The sequence below is a fragment of the Euleptes europaea genome, chromosome 11 (assembly GCF_029931775.1).
Source record: "Euleptes europaea isolate rEulEur1 chromosome 11, rEulEur1.hap1, whole genome shotgun sequence".
In the NCBI taxonomy this organism is placed as follows: domain Eukaryota; kingdom Metazoa; phylum Chordata; class Lepidosauria; order Squamata; family Sphaerodactylidae; genus Euleptes; species Euleptes europaea.
This window is the reverse complement of record NC_079322.1, coordinates 12,873,022-12,898,657: the sequence shown is the minus strand read 5'-3', so window position 1 is coordinate 12,898,657 and position 25,636 is coordinate 12,873,022. Positions and strand designations below refer to the sequence as shown.

Sequence of the window (25,636 nt, the reverse complement as noted above, 5' to 3'; positions counted from 1 at the left end):
GATCTCAGAAGCTAAGCAGGGTCAGCCCTGGTTAGTATTTAGATGGGAGACCACCAAGGAATACCAGAGTTGCTGTGCAGAGGAAGGCACTGGCAAACCACTTCTGTTAGTCTCTTGCCATGAAAACCCCAAAAAGGGGTCGCCATAAGTCAGCTGCGACTTGACGGCACTTTACACACACACACAAGAGCTAGTACTTATAAATCAATGCTATACAATTCCCTCTACAACTGGTCCTCCCTTCCCAGGCCTAAACAGCAACCAGGTATTATTTTGGGGGATTCTATGATTGCAAACTCCCCAGAACTGAAACTGGAGGACTTTCCAGAGAGAGCAATCTCAAAATGGAGCAAAGGAAGAATTGTGGCTTGTAATGTGCACATCTCCTAGAAGAGACAGCATCTTGGGGGAGCCCCACACTCAATACCCTTTCTTAGTAGGATTTGTGACTTTAAAAAATATATATATTCTTTCAGGTTTGGGGATGGAGTTGAAGTATCAAATAAATACTCCTTTTGTTTCACTTCTGCTTTCTCAAAAGGCTCTTCATAATTGCAATATTTCCTCACAGGCAATAGCCCTTCAATCAGCAACAAATGTACCAAAGGGAAACACACAAAATGCCCCCCCCCCCACACACACACACACTATTTCCTATGACAAGAACAAATAATATAACCTTTGACAGGAATTTTTTTTTTACTTTTTAAAATTAATGAGATTTGGCTCGTTGCTTAAAAGAAGGAGCCATTGGAGACATGTTGTAAATCTCTGCTATCTGTAAGGGAAGGAAAATAAACCAACGGATTCCGAGGTAATAAATGTGTTTGGTCTGGCATCGGCTCTGCCAAACTGACTTGCAAGAAGGCAGGAAGTGAGCCTGTAGGAGGATTTCGGGTCATTAATACCATATCCCTGGGCTTTGATTTAATCTGCACTCTGCTGAGGGTGTCTAGACTGCGTCTTGAAAAGAGAGAAAGAGAACAGGCAGGAGGCACAGGAAAGAGAACAGCCAGCCTGCCCACAATTAAAAGAAACTTGTTCTCTGGGATTTTCAGATTTTAAGAAATCTGCAGCTGTACTCATGAGACGATGAAACTAACAGAAAAGCCCTTCAGGAAGAAGAGGAGGAAGGTGACCCCCCGCCGCGCTGCCCCCTTGCGCTTCAGACCACATGGAGTTGGGTTATGCTTCAAAAGCACCGGCACCTCTGTAGGGTGGCTTTTTGTCACATCATTATAATATTTCATTTTGATATAGTGGCCAAATGATTCTAAGTCATAATTTTAAAAAAGAAAAAAAAAGAACAGTCTTTCAGAGCCTGAAGATTTGGATTCAGCCAGCAGAAGTAATTGTTTCACACTCAGTATCCTAAATTTATTTGTTTGTTTAGGTATTTCTATCTAAACACAGAGACTCAATGGTTCTTGTAGGTTATCCGGGCTGTGTGACCGTGGTCTTGGTATTTTCTTTCCTGACGTTTCGCCAGCAGCTGTGGCCGGCATCTTCAGAGGAGTAACACTGAAGGACAGTGTCTCTCAGTGTCAAGTGTGTAGGAAGAGTAATATATAGTCAGAAAGGGGTTGGGTTGAGCTGGATTTCACACATTAACAGATCACTTCAGGATACAATGGTTCCATATTAACATACCACACCCTCATTAGCACATTATCTTGATACTTACAGGACAATGATTAGCACATTACCTTTGATACTTTTTGCAGGACAATGATTCAGCTCAACCCAACCCCTTTCTGACTATATATTACTCTTCCTACACACTTGACACTGAGAGACACTGTCCTTCAGTGTTACTCCTCTGAAGATGCCTGCCACAGCTGCTGGCGAAACGTCAGGAAAGAAAATACCAAGACCACGGTTACACAGCCCGGATAACCTACAAGAACCAATGAACTCTGACCGTGAAAGCCTTCGACAATACACAGAGACTCAACTTAGAAAGAAAATAGGGTCAGGGTAGGGTTGCCAAAACCCTCTTTACCACTGGTGGGAGTTTTTGGGGTGGAGCCTGAGGAGGGCGAGGTTTGGGGACAGGAGGGACTTCAATGCCATAGAGTCCAATTGCCAAAGCGGCAATTATCTCCAAGGGAACTGATCTCAATCAGCTGGAAATCAGTTGTAATAGCAGGAGATCTCCAGCTAATACCTGGAGGTTTGCAACCCTAAGTGGGGGGAGTGCTGGACACAAAAATTCTCTTTGTGGTATTTTGATCTCAGATGGTTCTGACATATAAATGTCACCCTTTTGGGCTGTACTGACATGGTTGCCAACTCCAGGCTGGGAAATTCCTGGAGATTTTGGGGGTGGCGCCTAAGGAGGTCGGGGGGAGGGAAAGGAGCTCAGCAAGGTATAATGCCATAGAGTCTCATCTATCAGAGGAACTGATCTCTGTCATCCGGAGATCAGTTGTGATCTTGAGAGATCTTGACCCCACCTGGAGGCGGGAACCCTATTACTGAAGTAGTAACCATTCTCTTGTGAGCGGGCCCCAGGCCCACTAAAAAGCAAGAGAACCTTGTTTCAAAGTAATACATTCATGATCAGCGTATAAGACCTATGGATTCTAAACCATTTAACAAGCAACTTAAACAATTTTGCCCGACAGAGAGATGCAACGCTGACTTTTCTTTTACCTCATCTGTTTAGCTTTTGTGGATGCAGAAGTTCTTTGAGTACCCTTGGGTGTAATTCATCTGGCCCAGAGGATTTTGTTTCATTTAAAGAAACCAGGTATTTGTGCACTACCCCAATGCCAATTCTAGGCTGCAAATCCCTTCCCTCATCATATGTTCTGTTTATGCCATGTTGAGCACCACTTCCCTCACGAGAAAAGACTGAGGAAAAGTAGGAATTGAGGAGTTCTGCCCTCTCTTCATCTCCTATCCCCAATTTCACTTTCCGGTCCATGCAATGGGCTTATCTTGTCCTTATTCTTATTCCTACTCTGTACATAGGAAAAGAACCCTTTTTTGTTGCGTTTAGCATCTCTCGCTAGCCTAAGTTCATACTGAGCTTTAGCTTTCCTAACACTCTCCCTACAAGCACTAGTTATTTGCTTATATTCCTCTTTGGTTATAAGGCCCTCCTTCCATTTCCAAAATGAGTCTTTTTTATTTCTCAACTCTTTAAAAAGCTGTTTATGGAGCCACCCTGGCCTCTTTAGGCTCCTCTCAGGAGCCTAAAGAGCCTAATGTATTTAGGCAGTCTTTGGTGTACACCTCTAAATCCGGCCCATTAAATAAAATAGGATTGCAACGATTAAACAGTCTGGAAACATACAATGAGGTGGAAGCATATGTAAATAATACAAATTAACATAGTGTTTATATATCAGTGGGCACTTTTTACTTAGAGGAGTATTGGGTGGCCCCCAACTCAAGTTACTCAACATCAGCCTTCTCTTTGGGTGTGAAATTCTACTGAACTACCCAAACAGGTGTTGTGAGCAAAGTCAGATAAGGAAATAGGACTTAAGGGTTGAAACAGATGCACTGGGATCAGTCACAAGTCTCAGTCATCAGAAAAGGGAGTTAATACTTTTCTCCAGCGGGACTTCGATAGCAGTCTTGAGCCGGGATTGGAGAAAAGAGCCTGATGAAAAGTTTGGAGCAGCAAGGACTGGGAGGGATGAAAAATTTAGCCCATTCATACATACATCGCCTCTTACTTTATAGATCATAGGGCAGACATGTGATCAAAATAAAGTTGCTGCCCACCTAATTTGGTCCTAATCTATAAGGCAGGAAATGCCCCATACTTAATCAATTATGCTGTCTATCCACCCAGCCAGACAGCTGAAATGACCAAGATTTTCTTTCGCCCGAGTTTTGCCAATCTGGAATAAAACGGCATTGTGATTCACTGCCATCGGAATGAAGAGTTCTGGATAACTAATAAAAGCACGGTTCTTATGGAGGGGAGGGGATCTTCTAGTTAAAGAATATCGCTGTACAAGCCAACAGCAACATAGAGAAACTGTTTGATATCTATGTAGTTTCGCAGCCTCCTGTCCTCAAACAAACAAAAAATCCAAGTTTTCCAACAGAAGTCCCCTGCCACACTAAATTGCCTCAGGAACTTAAGACTATGGGCCATATCTGTACACTCCTGACGCAGGGCAGAATAGGTGAACCACAAAAGTAGCTGGCTAGATAGCTAGATAGATAGAGCCAGCTTTCTACCTTCAGCTAGGCATTCCAAAACCCAGGACAATACCAGGGTCAAGGAAAACAAAGACAACTGAAAGATAAAAAATAAAGAGCTGAAGTTTTAAGGCCTTCAAGATTGCTCCATCCTAAGGAACTAATTATTTCCATATGTCAGACTATGTAGCCACTTCCAATGGAAACCTCTAACAAAACAACTAATGCAGGTCCCTTAATGGACGGAAATTTAAAAAAAGGAGGTTGTAAAAAGGAAATTTTAAGAACCATTCTCTAGTCAGTGTTTCCCACAGAAAGTTTGTCTTAGTACAGCCATCTTCAAGATGCAGTTAAGGAGTCAGCAACAGTCGATATACTACTTGTTCTAAGAGGATATTGAATTCACTTAGGGCTTTGCTTCCCCCAGGACCGTATTAGTTTGCACTGTTTTTTGTCTCAACGACACTGTCTGAGATACCAATCTACATATTCGTTGCTGTCAGGATGAAAAATTGCTTCCTGACCATCTGGTCTGAATTTGCAGATTCTTAATTTTCATTAATGCCCCTTTTCTTTGGACTCTAGGGGCCAGGTTGAAAATAGCATGACCATGGCTTCTTCCCCCCGCCCAACAGCAACGCTGCCGGGCCCACTGCGGCTCCCGGCCAACCCACCACCAACAGCAACACTGCCTGGCCACCATCACCAACCATCGCCTTGCTCCCAGACCTGCTGCAACTTCTCCTTCCATCGCCACTACTGTCACCAGTGCTGCCACAGCTCCCAGCCGCCGCCACCACCCATCGCTGCCAACACAGCTGGACCAAGCACGCCTCCCGCCATCACTGACAGGACATGAATACATGAAGCTGCCTTATACTCAATCAGACTCTTGGTCCATCGAAGGTCGTTTATGCATGGGTACTTTCACTCATGTTTGCCCCCGGTCTGTCTCAATTGTTCCTTGGAGTTATGCATGAATTTTCTGTCCATTAGAGATGACCTCACTGCCAGCCCTCACAGATCCCAGGACGGCCCAATCCTCTGTTAATTCGCTTCTTCCCTTTCCCTTGAGCTCAGCCAGGATGAAATCCCCGTGCATAAGGCAAAGCATGGGACATGGAAGCTTGGTTATTCTCACAGCAAAAGCAGCATGTAAAGAGCAGCATGTAAAGAGCCAATTACAAAGCAGCATGCTTCCTGCTTCCTCAGAGCTCTTTCTGAGCAGAAGAAAGGCTTTTTAAAACTGAGGCTTGAATTTCTCCCCCCCCCCTTTCAGATTGCTCCGGTTTTTGTTTTTTGGTCTTAAAATGCTTCTTTATGTGGCAATTGGGTTTTTTGAGGGGGGGTTCTCTCACAGTAAGCACTACAAAGTAAGCCAATTACAAAGCAGCATTTAAACAGGCATGGACTTGATTTGAGCTTGGAGACTGCTGGTGCATAGATTCCCAAAGGGAAAGTGTGGGTCCAGCGAGCAACAAACCTCTGATAAAACTCCCATGCATAAATGACCGAAGTCAGTATTGTTTACTTGGACTAAGAGCGGCTCTCCAGGATCTTGGACCTGCGTGTTCCACACATGAAACAGTGAGAGAGCTCTGCTGGTCTGTTCCTCTTCTTTGGACTCAGCTTCCACATCCTCTTTTTTGCCCAGCAAGGCTTCTGGTTGACTATTGGAAATCTGATCTGCTGTGCAGATTTTTTTTAATGTTGCTTTGGCAGCAGCTGCTACCACAGCGCACAAGGGCCTGCATTGTGTTACTGAAATCAAGCTGGGGCAATCGTTTTGTGGCTTGCTCCATCTCCAGTGGCTGTCATTTTGTTGCTGTGCCCACCATGCCATGTTTGAATTCCAAATAAGCCCGCAGGCTCAAAAAGGTTGCGGACACCTGTACAAAACCCAAAAGGATGCCATATTAACACCCATAATGAGGTTTTGTACAATATTTGAAAGAAAACATAACCACTTATGAGCCAGCGTGTTGTAGTAGTTAAGAGCGGTGATTTGGAGTGATGGACTCTGATCTGGAGAACCGGGTTTGAGTCTCCTCAACATGAGCGGCAGAGGCAAATCGGAGGAACTGGATTTGTTTCCCCGCTCCTACACATGAAGCCAGCTGGGTGATCTTGGGCTAGTCACAGCTCTCTCAGCCCCACCTACCTCACAGGGTATCTGTTGTGGGGAGGGGAAGGGGGTTAAAATCCCCCCAAAAAGGACAAGTGTTTTTGCACAAATGCAGACAATGTGCCTCCATTGGCCCACCAAGAGAACTGGAGGAGGCAGTCTCTACATGAGCAGGGCATGAAGAGCAGAACCCACTGCCTCTGCTGCCCCCCAGTACTGAACTGGCTGGCCAGCAGAGAAGCAGCAGGGGAGGGAGATGGGCTAGCAGTGCGACAGGGGAGTAGGTGGAGGGCTGGCAGAATGTCAGGGAAGCCGACAGCCAGGAGGCCAGAGTGGCGGGGAGGGGGATCGAACTCTGGGCAAACCACCTGTTCATCCTGAACATCTGGCACTCCATCATACCCAGAGACATTATAGCATCCCAAAACCTCGGCTTCCCCATCTACCACCGTGCAACACTGAACTCTGTCATAACATGTCAGAGAGAATGTACCTGCCATTCACAGTTACAAACACTTCCCCCATTTCCCCATGCAGATAACTACTGTTGTTTTCTGTTGCCCCAGAAGGTCAGTCCAGAACCAAAGGGACAGCAATAAATCAAAAGAGATTTCAACTAAACATTAGGAAGAACTTCCTGACAGAGCAGTTCCTCAGTGGAACAGGCTTCCTCAGGAGGTGGTGGGCTCTTCTTCCCCGGAGATTTTTAAGCAGAGGCTAGATGGCCATCTGTCAGCAATGCTGATTCTGTGAACTTAGGCAGATCATGAGAGGGAGGGCAGGAAGGGTTGCATCAGTGTTTGGCTATCATGGCCCTTTCTTACATGCCCAGGGTAGTGCTGATCGCCACATTGGGGTCAGGAAGCAATTTTCCTCCAAGCCAATTTGGCCAGGGATCCTGGAGGGGTTTCCTCCCCCATCTTCTGGGCATGTAGGGGTCTCTGGGGGTGTGGGGGGGGGAAGCAGTTGTAAATTTCTTGCACTGTGCCAGGGGTTGGATAACGGCGGTCCATTCCAACTCTATTGGATTCTACTAAAATTGTCAAGAGAAGAACTTCATGACAGAAACAATGAACACCCCAACCAGCTATGCATGGCTCCTACCACCAGAAGAAACAGAAAGGCCATTGGTGCTTCGTTTTGATGATGCATGCCTTTCCTGACTGTCAGAGGTCGCCTCACTCTCCCCGCACGTTTCTGTGCATTTTGTCCACGTTGTCCAGAGTCTTGCTAAAACAGCATCCGGAATACACGGGCAAAATGTTGTAAGGTCTGGGTCCATCTGTCAAATCCCAAACAAGAGAACATCCAAACAGAGTTTGGGAAGCATAAGATGGAAAGCAGCAACTTACAGGAAAAAGGGACGAGGACTCAAGTGGGGAAAAGGCGGGAAGGTTGAACACATATACATCAGAAGGGCGCCGTTATACATCAGAAAGGCACGGTTAGATACTAGGCTGACTCCGGTTCCCATGAGAGATTACAGCTATCGGCCGGGGCGCAGGCTGTCATAACAATCTAAAGAGCTACTCGTCCTTGACTCCAGCTGAGCTCCCAGCCTGGAGCTCACAAATGTGCAGAAACGCATGGGGAGTGCAAGGCGACCTCTGACGGCCAGGAAAGGCATGCATAACCAAAACAAAGCACCGGAGCAGTCAGCGGGGTGACCACGAGGGAAACAGCCCTGCATAAATGGCCCAAGAGAAACTGATAGAGACCCCGCCGCCAGTTCTCAAACATTTCTTGTGGCAAACAGCGCTAGCCGTAGTATTCTGTGACAAAATGGGCCAAGCGCAGACAGAACTTGCCCACCAAATCGAAGCTTGGCAAACCCTCTTCAGACCTGACTCTGGTTTAGAGGGCAAGTGATAACCAGAGTTGCCAAGTACATACTCACAGCAAACTGACGAGCATTAAAAAGGAAGCAGAGGGGGCTGAGAGAGGGAGGCTTGGATCCCACGGATCTGTTCCACTAGCGGAAGCACTTTCCTCCAGTGACAGATAGGGGAGGAGCTGTGGCTCAGCGGTAAAGCCTCTGCTTGGCATGCAGAAGGTCCCAGGTTCAATCTCCGGCATCTCCAGTTGAAGGAACCAGGCAAGTAGGTGATGTGAAAGACCTCTGCCTGAGACTCTGGAGAGGTGCCGGTCTGAGTAGACAATACTGACTTTGATGGACTGAGGGTCTGTCTCAGGCTAAGGCAGCTTCATGTGTTCATAGAAAACATCTCCTGTTAAAAGAGCATCTTCCAACAAGGGAAGGCTCCTTCCACCAGTGGTGCGCACTTCCACTAGAAGAACAGATCCATACATTTAGGGCTGCAATGTTAATTTTTCTTAGTTAACAGCTTGGACTTCAAAAAGAAATAATGGCAGGAGACATAGTATAACAACTTAATTCACGGTGCATTATTTCCTTTATATTTGAGTCCAGTAGCATGCCATATTTGCTTAATATTACAAATTCTGAGTATCAAAGAGCTTTCATGCTTCTTCGGTACAATGCTTTGCCCTCTACGTATTTAGATGGGAAATATAATAGACTTCCAATGGAAGCACATAAATGTACTTGTAAAGAAGGTGAACTTGAAACTACCGAATGTGTGCTATTTGAATGTACGCTGTATGACCATATCCGTATAGGACTATTAACATAATTACTTGTAGAATGTCCTGGGGCCTTGAGGAAACAATGCCTTAAATTATTACTGTCAGATACAAGCAAGGTTTTAACAAACGGGAGTTAGAATCATAGGATCACAGAGTTGGAAGGGACCACCATGGTCATCTAGTCCAACCCCCTGCACAATGCAGGAAATTCACAACTACCTCCCCCCACACACCCCTAGTGACCCCTACTCCATGCCCAGAAGATGGCCAAGATGCCCTCCCTCTCATGATCTGCCTAAAGTTACAGAATCAGCATTGCTGACAGATTTGCTTGGTTAACAATAAAAATAAGACAGTGCTGGACCAAATCTATTCAATAGCTATGGGATGAATATTGTTTGACACTTATAGACTGTTATTTGGTATCACCCCAATGAATTTCTGTGTATTGATTATTTCAGTAATGTTTATGTTTCTTTAAATATTTGAATTTTGTGTTGTCCCGAATATTTGTGTTTTACCATACATTTTGTAAAATTTTGTTTTATTCGATGGTTGGTGGCCGCAATAAATATGATATGAGTCCAGTAGCACCTTAGAGACCAACAGGATTTTCAGGGCGTGAGCTTTCGAGTCAGAGCACCCTTCATCAGACATGAGTGCAAAGTGAGCTTGGACTCTCGAAAGCTCACACACCCTGAAAATCTTGTCGGTCTCTAAGGTGCTACTAGACTCGAATCTGTTCTACAGCAAACCAACACGGCTACCCTCTGAAACTATTTCCTTTATGACATTTTCATCCTTTCCTTCCTCCAGGAATGGTGACATATATTATTCCTCCCTCCCATCACCATTTTTTTTAATCGGTTAGGATGAATGACAGATTCAGTGAACTTCAAAACTGAGCAAAGATTTGAAGCCGGGTCTCCCCAGTTCAATCCCACAATCCACCTTCTGCACCCCACTGGCTTTCTATTCTACCAGTTCTCCTGGTACAAAGACACCTTTGGGCACTCATACTGAGTTGAGTGATTCTCCGAATCCTTGACAACATTCTTAAGCGTTAGAAAAATGAGAAAGCGCTTACCTTTGATTCACATTTCTTGTGGCAAGCATATTTGCAAACTGAAACAGAAAAGAAACAATGCGGTTTAGCAAGGAAATGTGGAATTCCAACCCCCGTCCTCAAGTCTCCCTTCTGCATCCATGTCTAAAACCTCTATTTCCTTGAATATATCACTGTCACATTAGTAATATTCATAATACAAACAAGTCTTACCTTTTCTTACTGGGTTTTTAGTTGTAATAGTATTATGCATTGCTGTAGCCTTTTGCACTTTTTCTGGTTCTACTATTTAATTGTTAATCTCTGAACTGTCTTTCCAGAGAATCTGCTCATCTGCTGATTTTAAGCAAAATTTACATATGCTGTCATGGGGGGGGGGGAATGACCCACAGCCTCTGCAGCCCTGACAAACGCCTTGCCTGCCTGCCGCACTTAAAACAACACCTAATCTGCTTTTTCAGTTTTCCTAACGACCTACAATGAGTCATACGTTCTTCCTGACTCTCAAATGACCATGACTGGTGCATGACCACTTCTCAATCCCAAACTAAAATTGCTTTCACAACACCCAGGGCATTAAGCAAGCAGTTAAAAAACACTCTCTGCAAGTCTATTGCAGATAAGAAAAAGGATGACTCAGTTGACAAAACCCTCAGTTTAAAGTCTATTTTTTAAAAAATACCCGATTACCTACAGATACACTCATAAAGTGATTCTAGAATGAATGGCAGACTACACCAGGAAATTGCAAATTAACACAGCCTAAGATTTCTAGCCCAAAAAACCTGAACAATATCCTGGAGTACAGTAGTTAGCAGACTACAGGAAAATGAGGAGGTTCTTCACACAATGACCCGAGAATGGGCATGTTAGAACAGACCAAGGTATGATGCATAAAGGTGATGGCTATCTCCAGCAGTTTGATCCCAGGAACTGTTATGCAGGGGTATACTGCCGCTGTACATTTACACCTAATGCAGCTATCAGCAGTTGCATGTGCCATAATGCAAGTTCAGGTCTACCAAGTGGACTGAACCTACTGGACTGGAAAGAAGGAAGTTCCAACACAGTCCCTGAGTTTCTCGGCAGGAAGAAAGCGGTAGAGAATTTTCTTTTAATGAGCAGGAGATGAAGGTTAAAAGTTGACAGCAGATATTTTGTCAGTGAAAACTAAAGTTGCAGCGAAGTGTCCTTAGGACTGAAGACTTGGGGGGGGGGCTTTTTTATACCACCACTCAGAGAAAATTTCATTTCATTCAGTGAAAACAGTGCAAAATCCAACTCAGAATGTGTCTGCAAACTTCATATAAAGCTTAAAATAGGAGTAGGCATTAAAATTAATGCCAAAGTTAAGGGGGGGGGGAAGGGTGTTTGTTTCCAGGGTGAAGCATCAGTTTAGAAACATTTCCAGAATATATCCCCAAGCTCATCAAAACCACAGAGATATAAATAACAATATTTGCATTTGCTGCCGTTGCATCAACTGTTTCCAAAACTTCTCATAGCCTTTTTCGGTAAATGAAAAGGGGTGGAGGGGCATAAGATTGCCTGGTGCTGCCATGCCACGGGCCCAATCAGGATCAGGCCCTCACCGAAATTCTTAAATGGACACATTTTCCTCTAAAATGGTGTCAGCGGCCACAGGTTGGACCTTTGGCCACTGATATGTCTAGTTTGGCCCCTGAGGTATGTTCTTTTCTGAGTTAGACAGCTTCTCTTTCACATTTTCTCCCCACCTTTCTTCTGAGAGCCAGCGTGGTATAGTAGCTAGGAGCAGCGGACTCTAATCTAGAGAACTGGATTTGATCCCCTGCTCCTACACATGAAGCCTGCTGGGTGACCTTGGGCTAGTCACAGTTCTCTCGAACTCTCTCAGCCCCACCTACCTCACAAGGTGTCTGATGTGGGGAAGGGAAGGCGAATGTGAGCCAGTTTGATTCTCCCTTAAGTGGTAGAGAAAAGTCGGCATATAAAAACCAACTCTTCTCTTCTTCTTCTTCTCTTAACTTTGGCATGAAGTACGATATCTGCGCTTTTCCCATTCTTTTCAGGTGAAAACACCAGGAGATAGGTGAAAGCATCCTTGTCTCTTAGACAGTTCTCCCACTTGAAGAGTGTTCATGAGTAGGCATGAATGGGCTTGCGTGGTATAGTGATTAAGAGCGGCGGACTCTAATCTGGAGAACCAGGTTTGATTCCCCACTACACATGAGCAGCAGACTCTAACCTGGTGAACCAGGTTCGATTCCCCTGCTCCTCCACATGAAGCCACTAGGTGACCTTGGCCAGACACAGTTCTCTCAGAACTCTCTCAGCCTCACCTACCTCACAAGGTGTCTGTTGTGGGAAGAGGAAAGGAAGGTGATAGTAAGCCACTTTGAGTCTCCTTAAGGGTAAAGAAAATCGGGGAATAAAAACCAACTCTTCTTCCTGTTCTTCTTCTGATTGTTTCACATGATTCTCCCCTTCTTCACCTTATCCTCACCACAAACATGTAAAGCAGGTTAGACAGACTATGTATGTTATATGTGACTGGCTCAAAGAAATCACCCAATGAGCTTCGTGGGGCCGCGAGCATTTGAATGCGGGTCTTCAGAGTAGTTAGCCTCATGCGCTAACCATACACCATGTTCCCTTCAAATAAAAAAGTGGTGCTTTTTTGGACTATACAGAAGTATTGTCTGCTGTTCAAGGACCCTAATCCTTGTTTTTCTGTGCAAGTCAGAAGTCTGGCTTTGCCTCCTTCCGGAAAAGAGACAAGCCAGTGATGGTAATGGAAAGTGCCGTCAAGTCACAACTGACTTGGAGAGCAAGTATGGTGTAGTGGTTAAGAGTGGTGGTTTGGAGCGGTAGACTCTAATCTGGAGAACCGGTTTGATTCCCCACTCCTCCACATGAAGCCTTCTGGGTGACCTTGGGCTAGTCAGTTTTCTCCAAACTCTCCAAATTCCAAAATGACTCAACTGAGGCTATCATACTTTGGTCACATTATGAGAAGACAAGGGTCACTGGAAAAGACAATAATGCTAGGAAAAATGGAAGGCAACAGTAAAAGAGGCAGACCCGACACGAGGTGGATTGACTCAGTCAAGGAAGCCCTGGCCCTCACTCTGCAAGACCTGAGTAAGGCTGCTAATGATAGGATGTTTTGGAGGACCTTGATTCATAGGGTCACCATGAGTTGGAAGCGATTTGACAGCACTTAACACCCGCACATTCCTTAGTTATGGCTCTGCCCCTTTGTCCAGTCTTAAAAACACATCTTCCATTGGTGGTAGGTTCCATAATCGACATATATAACCTGCCAAACATGCAAGTTTTACAAACAAACCACTTTTCTTTTTCTCGCCAATCCAGATGGTTCTTCAGCCCCTTTCTCTCACACACTAAATTTCTCCGAAGTCTATAGACTGCAGGTTTAGGTACACCTACTGCTAGTATTTACAGTGTACTCAAGGAATCAATACCTCAGATATCAGACAACCTCCATCACCACTCAGCCATTCACGAAGCTTTATAGTAATGGTTTAATCATAAATGTGACTTCTGCAGGAGAGTCCGTAGCCCCTGTTAAACAAGAAGGCCCTTGCGTCCTTCAACCCAACACACCGGAGAGATGTTCAAAGCACATTTGACAATGGCAGCATTTTCCATGGCACATCAGCTTACCGTGATATTTACAGGAGAAAGCATAACTGCATGAAAGGAATGCCAGGCTTACAGCTGAAAGATGTCAGTAAGTATTCTTTACCAAGCTTTGGCATTCTTCAAAATAAATCACTGACAAGGCACTTCACAAGGCATATTCACTTCTTTGCAAGACTAAGGCCGGAACTAAACTCTGTCTGCTCATATTAGCATGCACTAAAAAAAAATCAGTTAATATCTCTCCAACAGGGATAAGCCTGTTCGAAGTAGTCCAGCGGTTTTAATCAATGTCAAACTCAGAATGGCGGCTCCGAGCACAACAGCTGAGGGTCCCATTCCATACATCCTCTCTCTTCTCATGTCATCCAGGCCTTGCCAAATTTGTGTTTTAAGAATTCTGGCAAGAGTTTCAAGAACAACTGTCGCTTGCTTGTTGGCAGGGAAGCAGAAGGAAAGCCATATTTAGTTAAGTTACTGTACCTACAAAAAAAAAACCTTAAGAAAAATCTTGTGAAGCTCTCCAATCAGATGTGCGCCGACTCTATTCAGGGAAGTGTCTGAAACAGTTTACTGGAGTTTGGCTGGGGGGGATAAAGGTGAATGAATATGACAAAAAATTATAAACAAAGGCAAGAAGGTGAAAAATAGCTACGGTGCTACATTTACTCAAGAAAATCTGGTCGTTTAAATTTTCTTCACCCCACACAGTTAGGTTTTTTTTTTTAATTGCCCTTGCAGAGGGCTATGGGGGGGAGAGAATAAACATCCATTATTATGATCAGTGAATTTTTAAAGATCTTATAGGTTCGCACTGTTAATCTAATGCCTTTGTGTATAATCCTACTTGTGTGTGGCATTACCACACAAGTTTACTTTAAAAAAAACTCATACCCTTTTCATTTGTGAAACTGTTCTAACATAGGCCTTTTATACAGGGACGTTTCCTAGCTGTCATCCCTGTCGACTGCTTTGGGGCTTCCTTTTGATTATGCATGCCTTTTCCACCCGTGAGAGGTCACCTCCCTCTCCCCGCGTGTTTTGCCAATGATTTCCAGATGCTGTTTTAGCCAGAATCTGGAAAATGTGGGCAAAACAGGCAGGGAGAGTGAGGCGACGTCTGATGGGCAGAAAAGGCATGCATAATCGAAAGGAAACCCCGAAGTAGTCAGCGGGGGTGACCGCAGAGAAACATCTCTGCATAAAAGGCCATATACTTCTGCCATATCGTTCTTAAACATATAAGACGAAAGAAAAGTGGGTTTCTCCACTCACCACCACTACCAATGAGGGATTTGTTAGTTAAAGCCAGGAACAATTTTGCCAAAGTACCTTCATGCATGAATGAAGGCATTTTTTTAAAAGGCCAAACTAGGCACCAAGCTGAAAATGTGGCTGCCATCTGAATCAGCAATTATATACTTAACCACCACCCCCACTCAATATATAATGCCATAAATTCACAACACCCAGCTGTTCCGTGTCCTAATCCACTAAACAGGGAGGTACCGCTTTTTACAGAAGTCATCATACACATAGTCTAAAATCTAGCTTGCTTGACAGAATGTTGATACAGGATGGAGAGAAGTCAGACGAGGGATGAGGGAAAAGGGGCTTTACAGGAGAATCCAGTTTCTGGCAGGCAGCATCCAGCCACAAGGCAGGCAAAGGTCCTCTAGAGTGGCAATTAAGAACACGATTTACGAGGTGAAGATCCTTGGCTCAAATCCCAGCTTATCGTGAACTCACTGAGGAGCCTTCGGGCAATTTATCACCTTTCAGCTTCAACTCCCATTTATCAGTAGTTTGGCAGATACCAATCCTCTCTTCCTTACTGAGTTATTGGAAAGAAACATAAGCATACTGGGTCCCTCTTGCAAAACAAACACAACACACACACCCCTCAAGTTTGGCCTGGTGGCTAGAGATTTTGATCTGCTCTATAGATCAAATTTAGCTCCTCCAAGTGGAGATGTTGAAGACCAGCAGGAAGAAGATGTCCAAAACACGTCACCCACACCTTCAAGAACCTACAGAGATAGGCCTTTTTCTGAAGAACCACAATGGACTTCCAGTTGCTCAGTTACTCTAGGGTACAACTCTTTTGATATTGAACAGTGTTTTCTAGAATAAATCTTGGTGAGCATGGTTGCTGATACTCTCGTTTTTATTTCCAATCTGGGCTCTGTGTAGATCTGGGCTCTGTGTAAAGAGGACAGAATAAGGTGTAATGGATTAGGTCCTCTGGAACGGCTCCACAAATGCACAGGCGAGAGGCCCACAATGTTCAGGAGTAATGTCCAGCTAACAAAGCCATTGGCATGGTTTGAAACCGGAGGGAGGTAAAAGCTGTTCTGAGGTTACAGAAGGGGTTACTGACCAGGTATGAAGCTCTGACATGATCCCTTCTAAACTGTTCAAACCATGGTGAGATTTTGGACTGGGAGATTGATTGCCTGTCTGATGCAGTGTCACACTTAAACACCCACCACTCACAAATGTTGGTACGTGCCATGGGGACAACCTGGGTGTCATCTGATATGGAGCAGCAATGCAACCAGTCCCGGAGAACAGCATTTCCCATTCCTTCTCCCTCCAGGGCCGAGAAGTTCAAGGCAACCGGTGCTGTGGCGTCACACGCGGTGAGAGGCTCGAAGTGTGTTTGCACTGATCTGTTTGCCAACGTACAGGCTGAGCAAATAACATCCCCTGAAGCCACAAACAGAAGCAGCCTCAGAGCCAAGGCAACACAGGTTCACCAGCCAAAAACCTACAGCAAGTCAGTTCTCAGCAGCGGAAAATCCCAAACCTGCCTCTGAGTCAGAGTTGAACAGCAGCATTCTCACAAAGAAGCTGTCCTGAGAATATTGCTAATGACAGCAGACACAGGAAGTCGGATCCTGCAGATCCAATTTGCCAGCAGAGGAGATTTCTTACGGCAGAAGGAGCCTTTCCGGATGCAAGATGGGAGAAGGCTTCCTTCCACCGGAGAAAAAGGCCTCCACTGGCACAGTCTCGGTGCAGCCAACTCCCCATTACCAAGAAAATCCTTGGGGATTAAAAGAAAATCATACCGAACACCAACTAGACAAATTTGTTCAGGATCACAGGGCCTACGCAGTGGGAAATGCCATTCAGTTTTATCAAGACAGTTTCAGAGGGTAGCCATGTTGGTCTGCAGTAGAACAGCTAGATAACAACACAAGAAAAGCCATGATGGATCAGACCAAGGCCCATCAACTCCAGCAGTCTGTTCACACAGTGGCCAACCAGGTGCCTCTGGGAAGCCCACAAACAAGACGACTGCAGCAGCACCATCCTGCCTGTGCTCCACAGCACCTAAGATAATAGGCATGCTTGACTAAATTCGACTTGAATTCATCAGTTTTATCAGTTCCTGCCACTCCTCTCTCTCCTTGGAGAGCCAGTGTGGTGTAGTGGTTAAGAGCGGTAGTTTGGAGCGGTGGACTCTGATCTGGAGAACCTGGTTTGATTCCCCACTCCTCCACATGAGCGGCGGTTGCTAATCTGGTGAACTGGGTTGATTTCCCCACTCCTATACATGAAGCCAGCTCGGTGACCTTGGGCTAGTCACAGTTCTTTCTGAACTCTCTCAGCCCCACTTACCTCACAGGGTGTCTGTTGTGGGGAGGAGAAGGGAAGGTGATTGTAAACTGGATTTTTTGGCATATAAAAACCAACTTTCTTCTTCCTTTATATACAGGAGCATCAGCAGACTTATTTCACCGTGACACAGAAGTGGGTAAATAAATAGGATAAGCCATCCACAAACTAATCCAAAGTCTTCTTTCCTTCCTGCCCTTCTCCGGCACTTGGGTATCTTACAGTTGAGAAGATAAATACAGCAAAAGCTTCATTAACCCATTAAAATACTTAATTTCTAATTCTATCAAAATTACATAAAAGATGGAAATGCTATTTCCTATGGGGAAATGCCTGTTACGTGATTAGATGAAATCACTGCCTATATTTATAGCGAATAGGCAACAGCTGGCCTTGTTCAGGATGTGTTCAGAATGAGACCTTATATCAGCTTTTACATTTCCCAGAGTTGTCATATGAATGGAACCCCCTATATCAGTTTGAAAGTACATTCCCAGTTCAAAACGGGTCTCTTCCTATTTCATTCCAGCTTTAAAAGTCCCTACAAGAAGCACATTCTAAACTAAAAAGCATCCTTGTAGCAGCCCTGTGCTTTCAGCCGCAAACATGGGATTCCAACACCAAGATTTGAAGCTGCCGTGCAAAAAAAACTAAAGCAGAAGTAGTAGTGTTGGTTTTTATATGCCTTTATTTTCTCTACCTTTTAAGGAGAATCAAACCGGTTTACAATCTCCTTCCCTTCCTCTCCCCACAACAGACACCTTGTGAGGCAGGTGAGGCTGAGAGAGTTTGGAGAGAACTGTGACTAGCCCAAGGTCACCCAGCTGGCTTCATGTGGAAGAGTGGGGAATCAATCCCGGTTCTCCAGATTACAGTCCACCACTCCTAACCACTACACCACTCTGGCTCTCTGCAAGGAAAGGGATGCTTAGCTGTTGAGGCACCTACCACTTTTTGTCTACAGTTCTTCCTCCCAAGTGGCTTTTCCTATCTGAAGGCATGCCTGCCAGGTAAGTGGAGAGAGAGCAATAGGAGAGAGGAGTTGCAATAGAAAAGTGGTAAAGCAGGGAGACATTTTGGCACACGCCCACTGCAACTGGTAGCTGGTTACACACAGGCTAAGAGAATGAGCTGCAATCCAGAAGGTCCCCTTATTCTCACCTTGCTCTGCCACCAAACTTACTCAGAGGCGTTAGGGAAGCTCTTCTGCCCTGCTCAACCCCACCCCCCAGTCTAAAACATGGGAGGACATAATATTGACCTACTTTACTGGTGCCCTGTTGTAGATGGCCCAGGCTAGCCTGATCTCATCAGATCTCGAAAGGTAAGCAGCGCCAGCCCTGGTTAGCACTTGGACAGGAGACCACCATGGCAGTCCAGGGTTGCTATGCACAGGCAGGCAATGGCAAACCCCCTCTGAACACCTCTTGTCTTGAAAACCCTATAGGGTTTTCATAAGTCAGCTGTGACCTGACGGCACTTTCCACCACCACTTGACAGGACTGTTGCAAGGATCACATCAAGACAACGCATATAAAGCTCACAGTGCTACATCTATGCAAGAGTTAGTAAAAGCATTCATATCCTACTTTTCTCCTAAGACTCAGTGCAATTTACAATACGCCGGAGTAAAAATACAGCACATATAAAAACATTCCAATAGGGCTATCAAGAACCGTAGTCAGAAGAGTCAGTAGAACACCAACACATACTGTGCCCATTCTGGGCTGGCTGTTATCAGAAAGCCGTACAGCAAAGTCCCATCTGGCACGTCTTCCTAAAACTCCATCCTTAAGCAAACTATGCCACAACACTGAGCCAGTGACTGAGAACTCAACAGTGAAGCCAACCGTTTTATGGAAAGGGCTGCAGAGACGGCATTGCTCTAGTGAACACAATTACCAGAGAGATTCCTATCAGGAGAGGCTGTTCTCCACAGGTCATAATGGGCTTTAAAGATAAGAACTAGGGCCTTACATTGAAACCAGAAGCAAACAGGCAGCCGGAGTGTTTCAAAACAGGTGTTATATGTTGAAAACAGCGATCTCCTGGAAAAAGACAAGAAAGAGGAGATATTCTGCCCCACCTGGGACTTCCAGACTGTCTTCAAGGGCAGTCCTGTATACAGTGTATCACATTAGTACAGTCTAGGTTACAATGGCATGGAGCAGCGTGGATAATTTGGATATGCTTACAAACCAGGCAAAAGTGGAAAAGGCACTTCTAGCAACTGCCCCAACCAACCTGCCCAAATAGCAACGTTGGGTGCGGAAGCACTTTCAAACTGTTCACATGATCAACCAGTGATAAACTAACCCCTTTCCAGGGTAAGCAAAACCCGTCCTGCAAGAATCTTGCCCTTAGCAACCAGTATCGCCTCTGTCCGGTCAGCATTGTTTCAGCTTGTTCATCCTCAGCCACTTCTAATGATAAAGACTTCTTCCTACAACATCCTTCCTTCCCCAGCTACAGCTTTGCACCTCAGTGGTAAACACAGACTAGGAATCTCTACTCTTCACAGTTTTAAAGCAATATCCCATTCAGTGGCGCTCACCTCTGCAGAAATTGCCTTGGTGGTCAATTACTTGCTTGCAGATGTTACAGACTTTGGCCTTCTTGAAGGTTTTGGTCTTGAATGTATGAGAATTTGATGATAGCTCTTCTGGCTAGGAAAGAGAAAGAGGAAACTTTTTTTTTAAGTTATCCATCCCCCTCCCCCTGAAATAGTGAAGCAAATATTGAACCAACAATATGTTCCAGGAACATTTAAAAAAAAAAACATTTTATAGTACAAGCATACCTTGGAGATACAGCAGGTTCAGTACTAGGAGGACAGGAAGGTTTGGGAAGACATTGCCTGCCTCTGAGCATGTACAGAGTAAAATTCTGCAGAATCTCCAAATGCTTAAAAAAAGGGAAAGTAACGGATTGTTGGATTTCAGGGAGAAATTGGGTAAAGAGGAGTTAAGAAAATTTCTCTGAACACCGCTAGTTAAAAGCAACAAAGAATAAATCTCAAAAGGTAAGCCCCTTGAATAAAAAACCTGGTAATAATGACTCCAGAGCCAAAGAATTCCTCTTCCAAGATTATCTTTTTATGAGGAGGAGGGTGCCTAGCTCTAGTCTCTGTGAGTCAAAGGGCAAAAGAGAAAATGTCAGAGAAGCAATGACTGAAAGGGATCTTTAAGATGAGACCCATTTTTGATGTGATTACAGAAACTAGATCTGTTTCAAAATCTCCCTCTGTTAAATTTCTCTCCAGATTTGGGGAGTCCACACTATGAAAAAAATACACCAGTGTGGAATTCAATATTGGAAGCCATGGCTCTTCCAGAGTCATATTTACAAAATGCGTACAAACTTTTTTTATTATTGCATTTGCAAAATGTGGCTTTCCCACTCCAACCTGCTGTGCTCCAAAAAATACAGTGGCTCTCAAAAATACAGAAACAGTGTGGGGTGCATGGAGAAATGCCCTCCACCCAAGAATACACCCCAAGAATTCTCAGGAACACAGCTGCAAACTCATTGATGGCAGAAAAGAGGGGTTGAACACATGAAGCTGCCTTATACTGAATCAGACCCTTGGTCCATCCAAGTCAGTGTTGTCTACTCAGATCGGCAGCAGCTCTCCAGGGTCTCAGGGTCTTTCACATCACCTACTTGCCTAATCCCTTTAACTGGAGATGCCAGGGATTGAACCTGGGACCTTCTGCATGCCTAGCAAATGCTCTACAAACTGAGCCACAGCCCCTCCCCAAAGTATATTTGGAGGAAGGAACCATCAAGCTCCAAGCACAGAGCAGGAAAGCTCTTGGACAAGAGCAAGAAGCTCTCTGCCAGCCTTCTAGATGGGCAAAAGCCATGAAGGAGGACAACGTTTTACCTAGGAACTCCATCTTGTCCATGCGCCAAGGGACATGGGGAAGTCCCAGCCAATGAAGAACTAAAGAAATGCTGAACTTTAAATGACTGCAACTTCAAATAAAGTTAGCCTGTCCGATTTAAACACCACTAGGATATGAACCAAGTGTAAGGTACTGTATTTTCTGGCGTATAAGACTACTTTTTAACCCAGGAAAATCTTCTCAAAAGTCGGGGGTCATCTTATACGCCGGGTGTCGTCTTATACGCCGGATGCTGAATTCCGAGCCGGACTGGAGAATCTCCCTGGGGAGCTGCCTCCGCTCTGTCCATGTCCCCGGGGGTTGAGCCGCCCCAGGAGGACCGGTCCCGAGGGCTGGCCCCAGGCCGCGGACTTGGGTTGGGCCACTCCAGGAGGTCTGGGGGCGGCCGCGGGGTTGGGGCGCAGTCCTGAGTGCCGACCCTAGGCCGCGGACTCAGGACAATCCCAAACTCTAAATTTTAACTGTAAAAATGGGGGGTCATCTTATACGCCCAGTCGTCTTGTACGCCGAAAAATACGGTACCTCTGATCAGCAATGCACGTACAGAGTGCTAAACGTACAACTCCCTTTAGAAGGAGGTGGTATCATCGGAAGAAGCAAGTGGCACCCAGTTTGTTTTAGCACCCCTGGGGAGCGAGGGAAAGAGGGGGCAAAGGTTTTCTGACATCCCGGAGGGCCAATCAGAAGGAACAGGGAAGAGCTTGCAAGGGGAATTGTGAGAAGAAGTCTGGCATGAGCATAAACAGACGTAGGATCCAACCCTATGTTTTTTCAGGACACAAAACACAAGTTTGAAGGGTTTGCTTAGTTCCTCAGCTGCACAGAAGCACTGTTCTGTTGCACTTCTGTGAAAAGGAAACAAAACGAGCCATTTTTTCTTTGGGAGAAGCATTTTGTAATTTTGAGCACTTTTGTGTTATATTGCACCAAATCTCTTATCGGCATCCCGAATCTCCTTTCTTTCCAGAAGACAATGGAGAGGGAATCTCCTGTGGAATAACAAAGCAAAACTAAGTGATTCTGTTCCCCACCTGCAAGAACTTTACTCAGAGAATATCCCTTTTGCAACTCTATTATGCTCCTAAATTAAGACCTCAAAGCTCAAATAATAGATAAGAATCTCAACACAGGCTGGCCTTGAAAACTATTGAGCAAAGGATGTTGAGAAAAACTCCCACCCTTCTCAAATTCCAAGTAAAGCCTGCAGGTTTAGACACAAGATAGACAATGCTCCCTTCGACCTGTGCAACTGAAGAGAGGAGGGGGGAATTATTTGTTGCCCTATTTTATTCTGCTGCCAATAACACAGAGAATGCAGATGAAATTTCTCCCTCAGTTATTGAAGCAAATGTGAACATTAAAACACAAAAATAGATTTCATCGGTTCTTGTAGGTTATCCGGGCTGTGTGACCGTGGTCTTGGTATTTTCTTTCCTGACGTTTCGCCAGCAGCTGTGGCAGGCATCTTCAGAGGAGTAACACTGAAGGACAGTGTCTCTCAGTGTCAAGTGTGTAGGAAGAGTAATATATAGTCAGAAAGGGGTTGGGTTGAGCTGGATTTCACACATTAACAGATCACTTCAGGATACAATGGTTCCATATTAACATACCACACCCTCATTAGCACATTATCTTGATACTTACAGGACAATGATTAGCACATTACCTTTGATACTTTTTGCAGGACAACGATTCAGCTCAAACCCAACCCCTTTCTGACTATATATTACTCTTCCTACACACTTGACACTGAGAGACACTGTCCTTCAGTGTTACTCCTCTGAAGATGCCTGCCACAGCTGCTGGCGAAATGTCAGGAAAGAAAATACCGAGACCACGGTTACACAGCCCGGATAACCTACAAGAACCAATGAACTCTGACAGTGAAAGCCTTCGACAAAAATAGATTTGTTTTCACGCAACAACAATAAGATGTTTATTGCCATCTGCGCAACTCGAAGGCAGATTTCGGAAAATCCCTCTGTCTGACGGGCTTTGCCCTTGTGACAATTGTATCGAAACAGTTGCTCATGCCTTATTTTATTGTAGTTTCTATACAGAATCTCGTAACAAACTATTAAACCCCCTGTTGGTTAATGGACAGAATGTCTCAGATTCTTTTAACATTTCCTATTTATTAAACAATCGTTCACCCCAAATACTGGAGATGGTGGCACAGTTTTTAAAGTTTGTTTTAAAAGCCTGCCAAACAGTTAATTAGATGGCAGTAACAAACAGCATTATTCAATGTAACTGTCTTCTAACTATTCTATAAAGGGCACCTTTTAATATTTTCATTCCTTTTGCATCCTTCTTTATTGTGTTTTTATGCCAATAAAGGGATGATGATGATGATGTTTAGCCAGAAAAATGACCACGTAACATCGAGCACAAATAAATAAATAAAACCATAAAAAGGAGGGGTAGCGATTAATCCCCCCCCATCCAGCCCCTTTCTCCTTAACTGTGATGTCTGAACATCGCTAAAAGCTACCCAGCAGAGTTAAGACACTAAAATGGCGCACAAAAAACTGTCAATAGTCAAGCTGTGGCCAGGGGAAAGGGAGAAGGAAGAGGAGAGGTCAGAGACTTGCAGGTCTCCCTCTGGTTCTACCAAGCCCTTAAATGAGCATGCCATGGCTGCTCTGAAAAGCTAAGATCAAATTGAATGACTTAAACCAGTGGGGATTTGCTTGTACTACCCCAACAGACTTTTCAACATAAGCAAACCAAGATTTCTCTGTAGTATCACAGATTGTTTTGATAACAAACAACAGGTCCCAATTACATGATAGAAATGGTTGACAAAAAAACATTGTTACTACCTACCCATACAACTTAACCTACCCATGGAAGTTAACTTTGGCAGTGCAGAACTGGGGGAGTAACTCTGTTAGACCAGAGCGCACAAACCGATGTAGGTCTTGTAGGCAACTTGAGAATGTAGCCCTGTTACTCACCGAGAGGGCTCTTTCCGCTCCAAGGTAAAAGGGCATCTTGAAGCTTTGGTTTTCCCGCCCTTTGCTTGGGGAGGCAGGACCAAAAGTTCTCACTTCCTGTCTCCTGGGCAGGAAAGCCTCCAGCTTCCAGTTTTCCAAGAAGCCGGCTGCTATAGACAGGAATAACAACTAGAGAAAAAACATTGATAACCATGACCAGACAAGGTATGGAACATTTGAACATGTAACGCCATAACCACACATAAAAAACAAATATAGTGTAGCATGGTAACATATTTAGGAATGGAGATCTGGACTTGTCTGAAGACACCAGATAAAAAGTAGTGATAGTGAAAGAAGACAAATGTATCCCCTATAGAAGTATGGTCACTGACACATGTTCTGTGATCTAGAAAAGGTCATTGAGGAAGAGTACATAATGTGGGAACATTCTTCTCCCATCGTGCTGACTTAGCCCAGGTTATAGAAAACCTGCCCCTGACGGGTGGGGCAAGATGCCCTTTTACCTTGGAGAGGAAAGAGCCCTCTCGATGAGTAACAGGGCTACATTCCCACTCTGAGGCAAAAGGGCATCTTGAAGCTTGGGAGATCAAAGAGCTTGTGTATTTTCCCAGGTGGGAGTCAATTTTCCTCTTCCTCGACCACATGTTGCAGGACTCTCCTCCCAAACGCCGCATCAGCAGAGGCAGAGGCGTTGATGCGGTAATGTCGCACAAAGGTGGAGACAGACGACCAAGTGGCCGCTCTGCAAATTTCTTCTACTAATGCCTGTCTGTTTACTGCCACTGTAGTGGCAGCACTACGAACAGAATGGGCAGTGAGACCCACTGGTACAGGGAGTTTGCTGGTCAAGTAGGTCTCGGAAATGCAGCGCTTGACCACTCGACCTAGGGAAGGTCGAGATAGACAACGGCCTTTGTTTTGAGCCAAGACAGATATGAAAAGGTAGTTTGAAGACCTGAATGATGCCGTTCTGTTGATGTAGATCCTGATAGCCCTGCGAACGTCCAAAGTGTGTCATTCCCTTTCCTTGGCATTGCTAGGATTTGGGCAGAATGAAGGTAGGTCTATTTCCTGCTTTCTGTGGAAATCAGAATTGACTTTAGGGATGAACGTAGGGTCCAGACGAAGCGCCACTTTGTCTTTTTGAAAAAGGCACAGCTCTTTTCTGATGGATAGGGCTCCTAACTTCGAAATTCTCCTTGTCGAGGTGACAGTGATAAGAAAAATGGTCTTCATACCCTGAAACTGGAGGGGAACTTCCTGCAGGGGCTCAAAAGGCTTTTTTGTCAGAGCTCAAAGAACCAGGGTAAGGCTCCAAGTGGGAAACGGGTGAATTGGAGTAGGATGTGACTGGGATACTCCTTTGAGAAAAGCCTTAACATGGGGATGGGTCGCCAGGAGGTGCCCGTCTAAGGATAGAACAACTGTAGCTATGCCGGAGACTTGCTTGCGCAGGGTGTTTGTTCTGAGGTTTTGCTTTACTCCATCCTGTAAAAAGGCTAATAGTGAAGGTAGGTCCACAGCTGGTGATTCT

General features: G+C 44.9%; 1 protein-coding gene across 1 annotated transcript in view; it reads right to left on the bottom strand.

The window, feature by feature from the left end:
• TNS3 (tensin 3) overlaps positions 1-25,636 on the bottom strand; it is a 392,082-nt gene that overhangs the window by 255,775 nt on the left and 110,671 nt on the right. Inside the window, exons 3-4 of the mRNA XM_056856991.1 lie at positions 19,786-19,897; positions 9,984-10,021 (exon numbers count right to left, since the gene is read on the bottom strand). Coding sequence (XP_056712969.1) covers positions 9,984-10,021; positions 19,786-19,897 — 150 coding nt within the window. The remainder of the gene's footprint in view (positions 1-9,983; positions 10,022-19,785; positions 19,898-25,636) is intronic.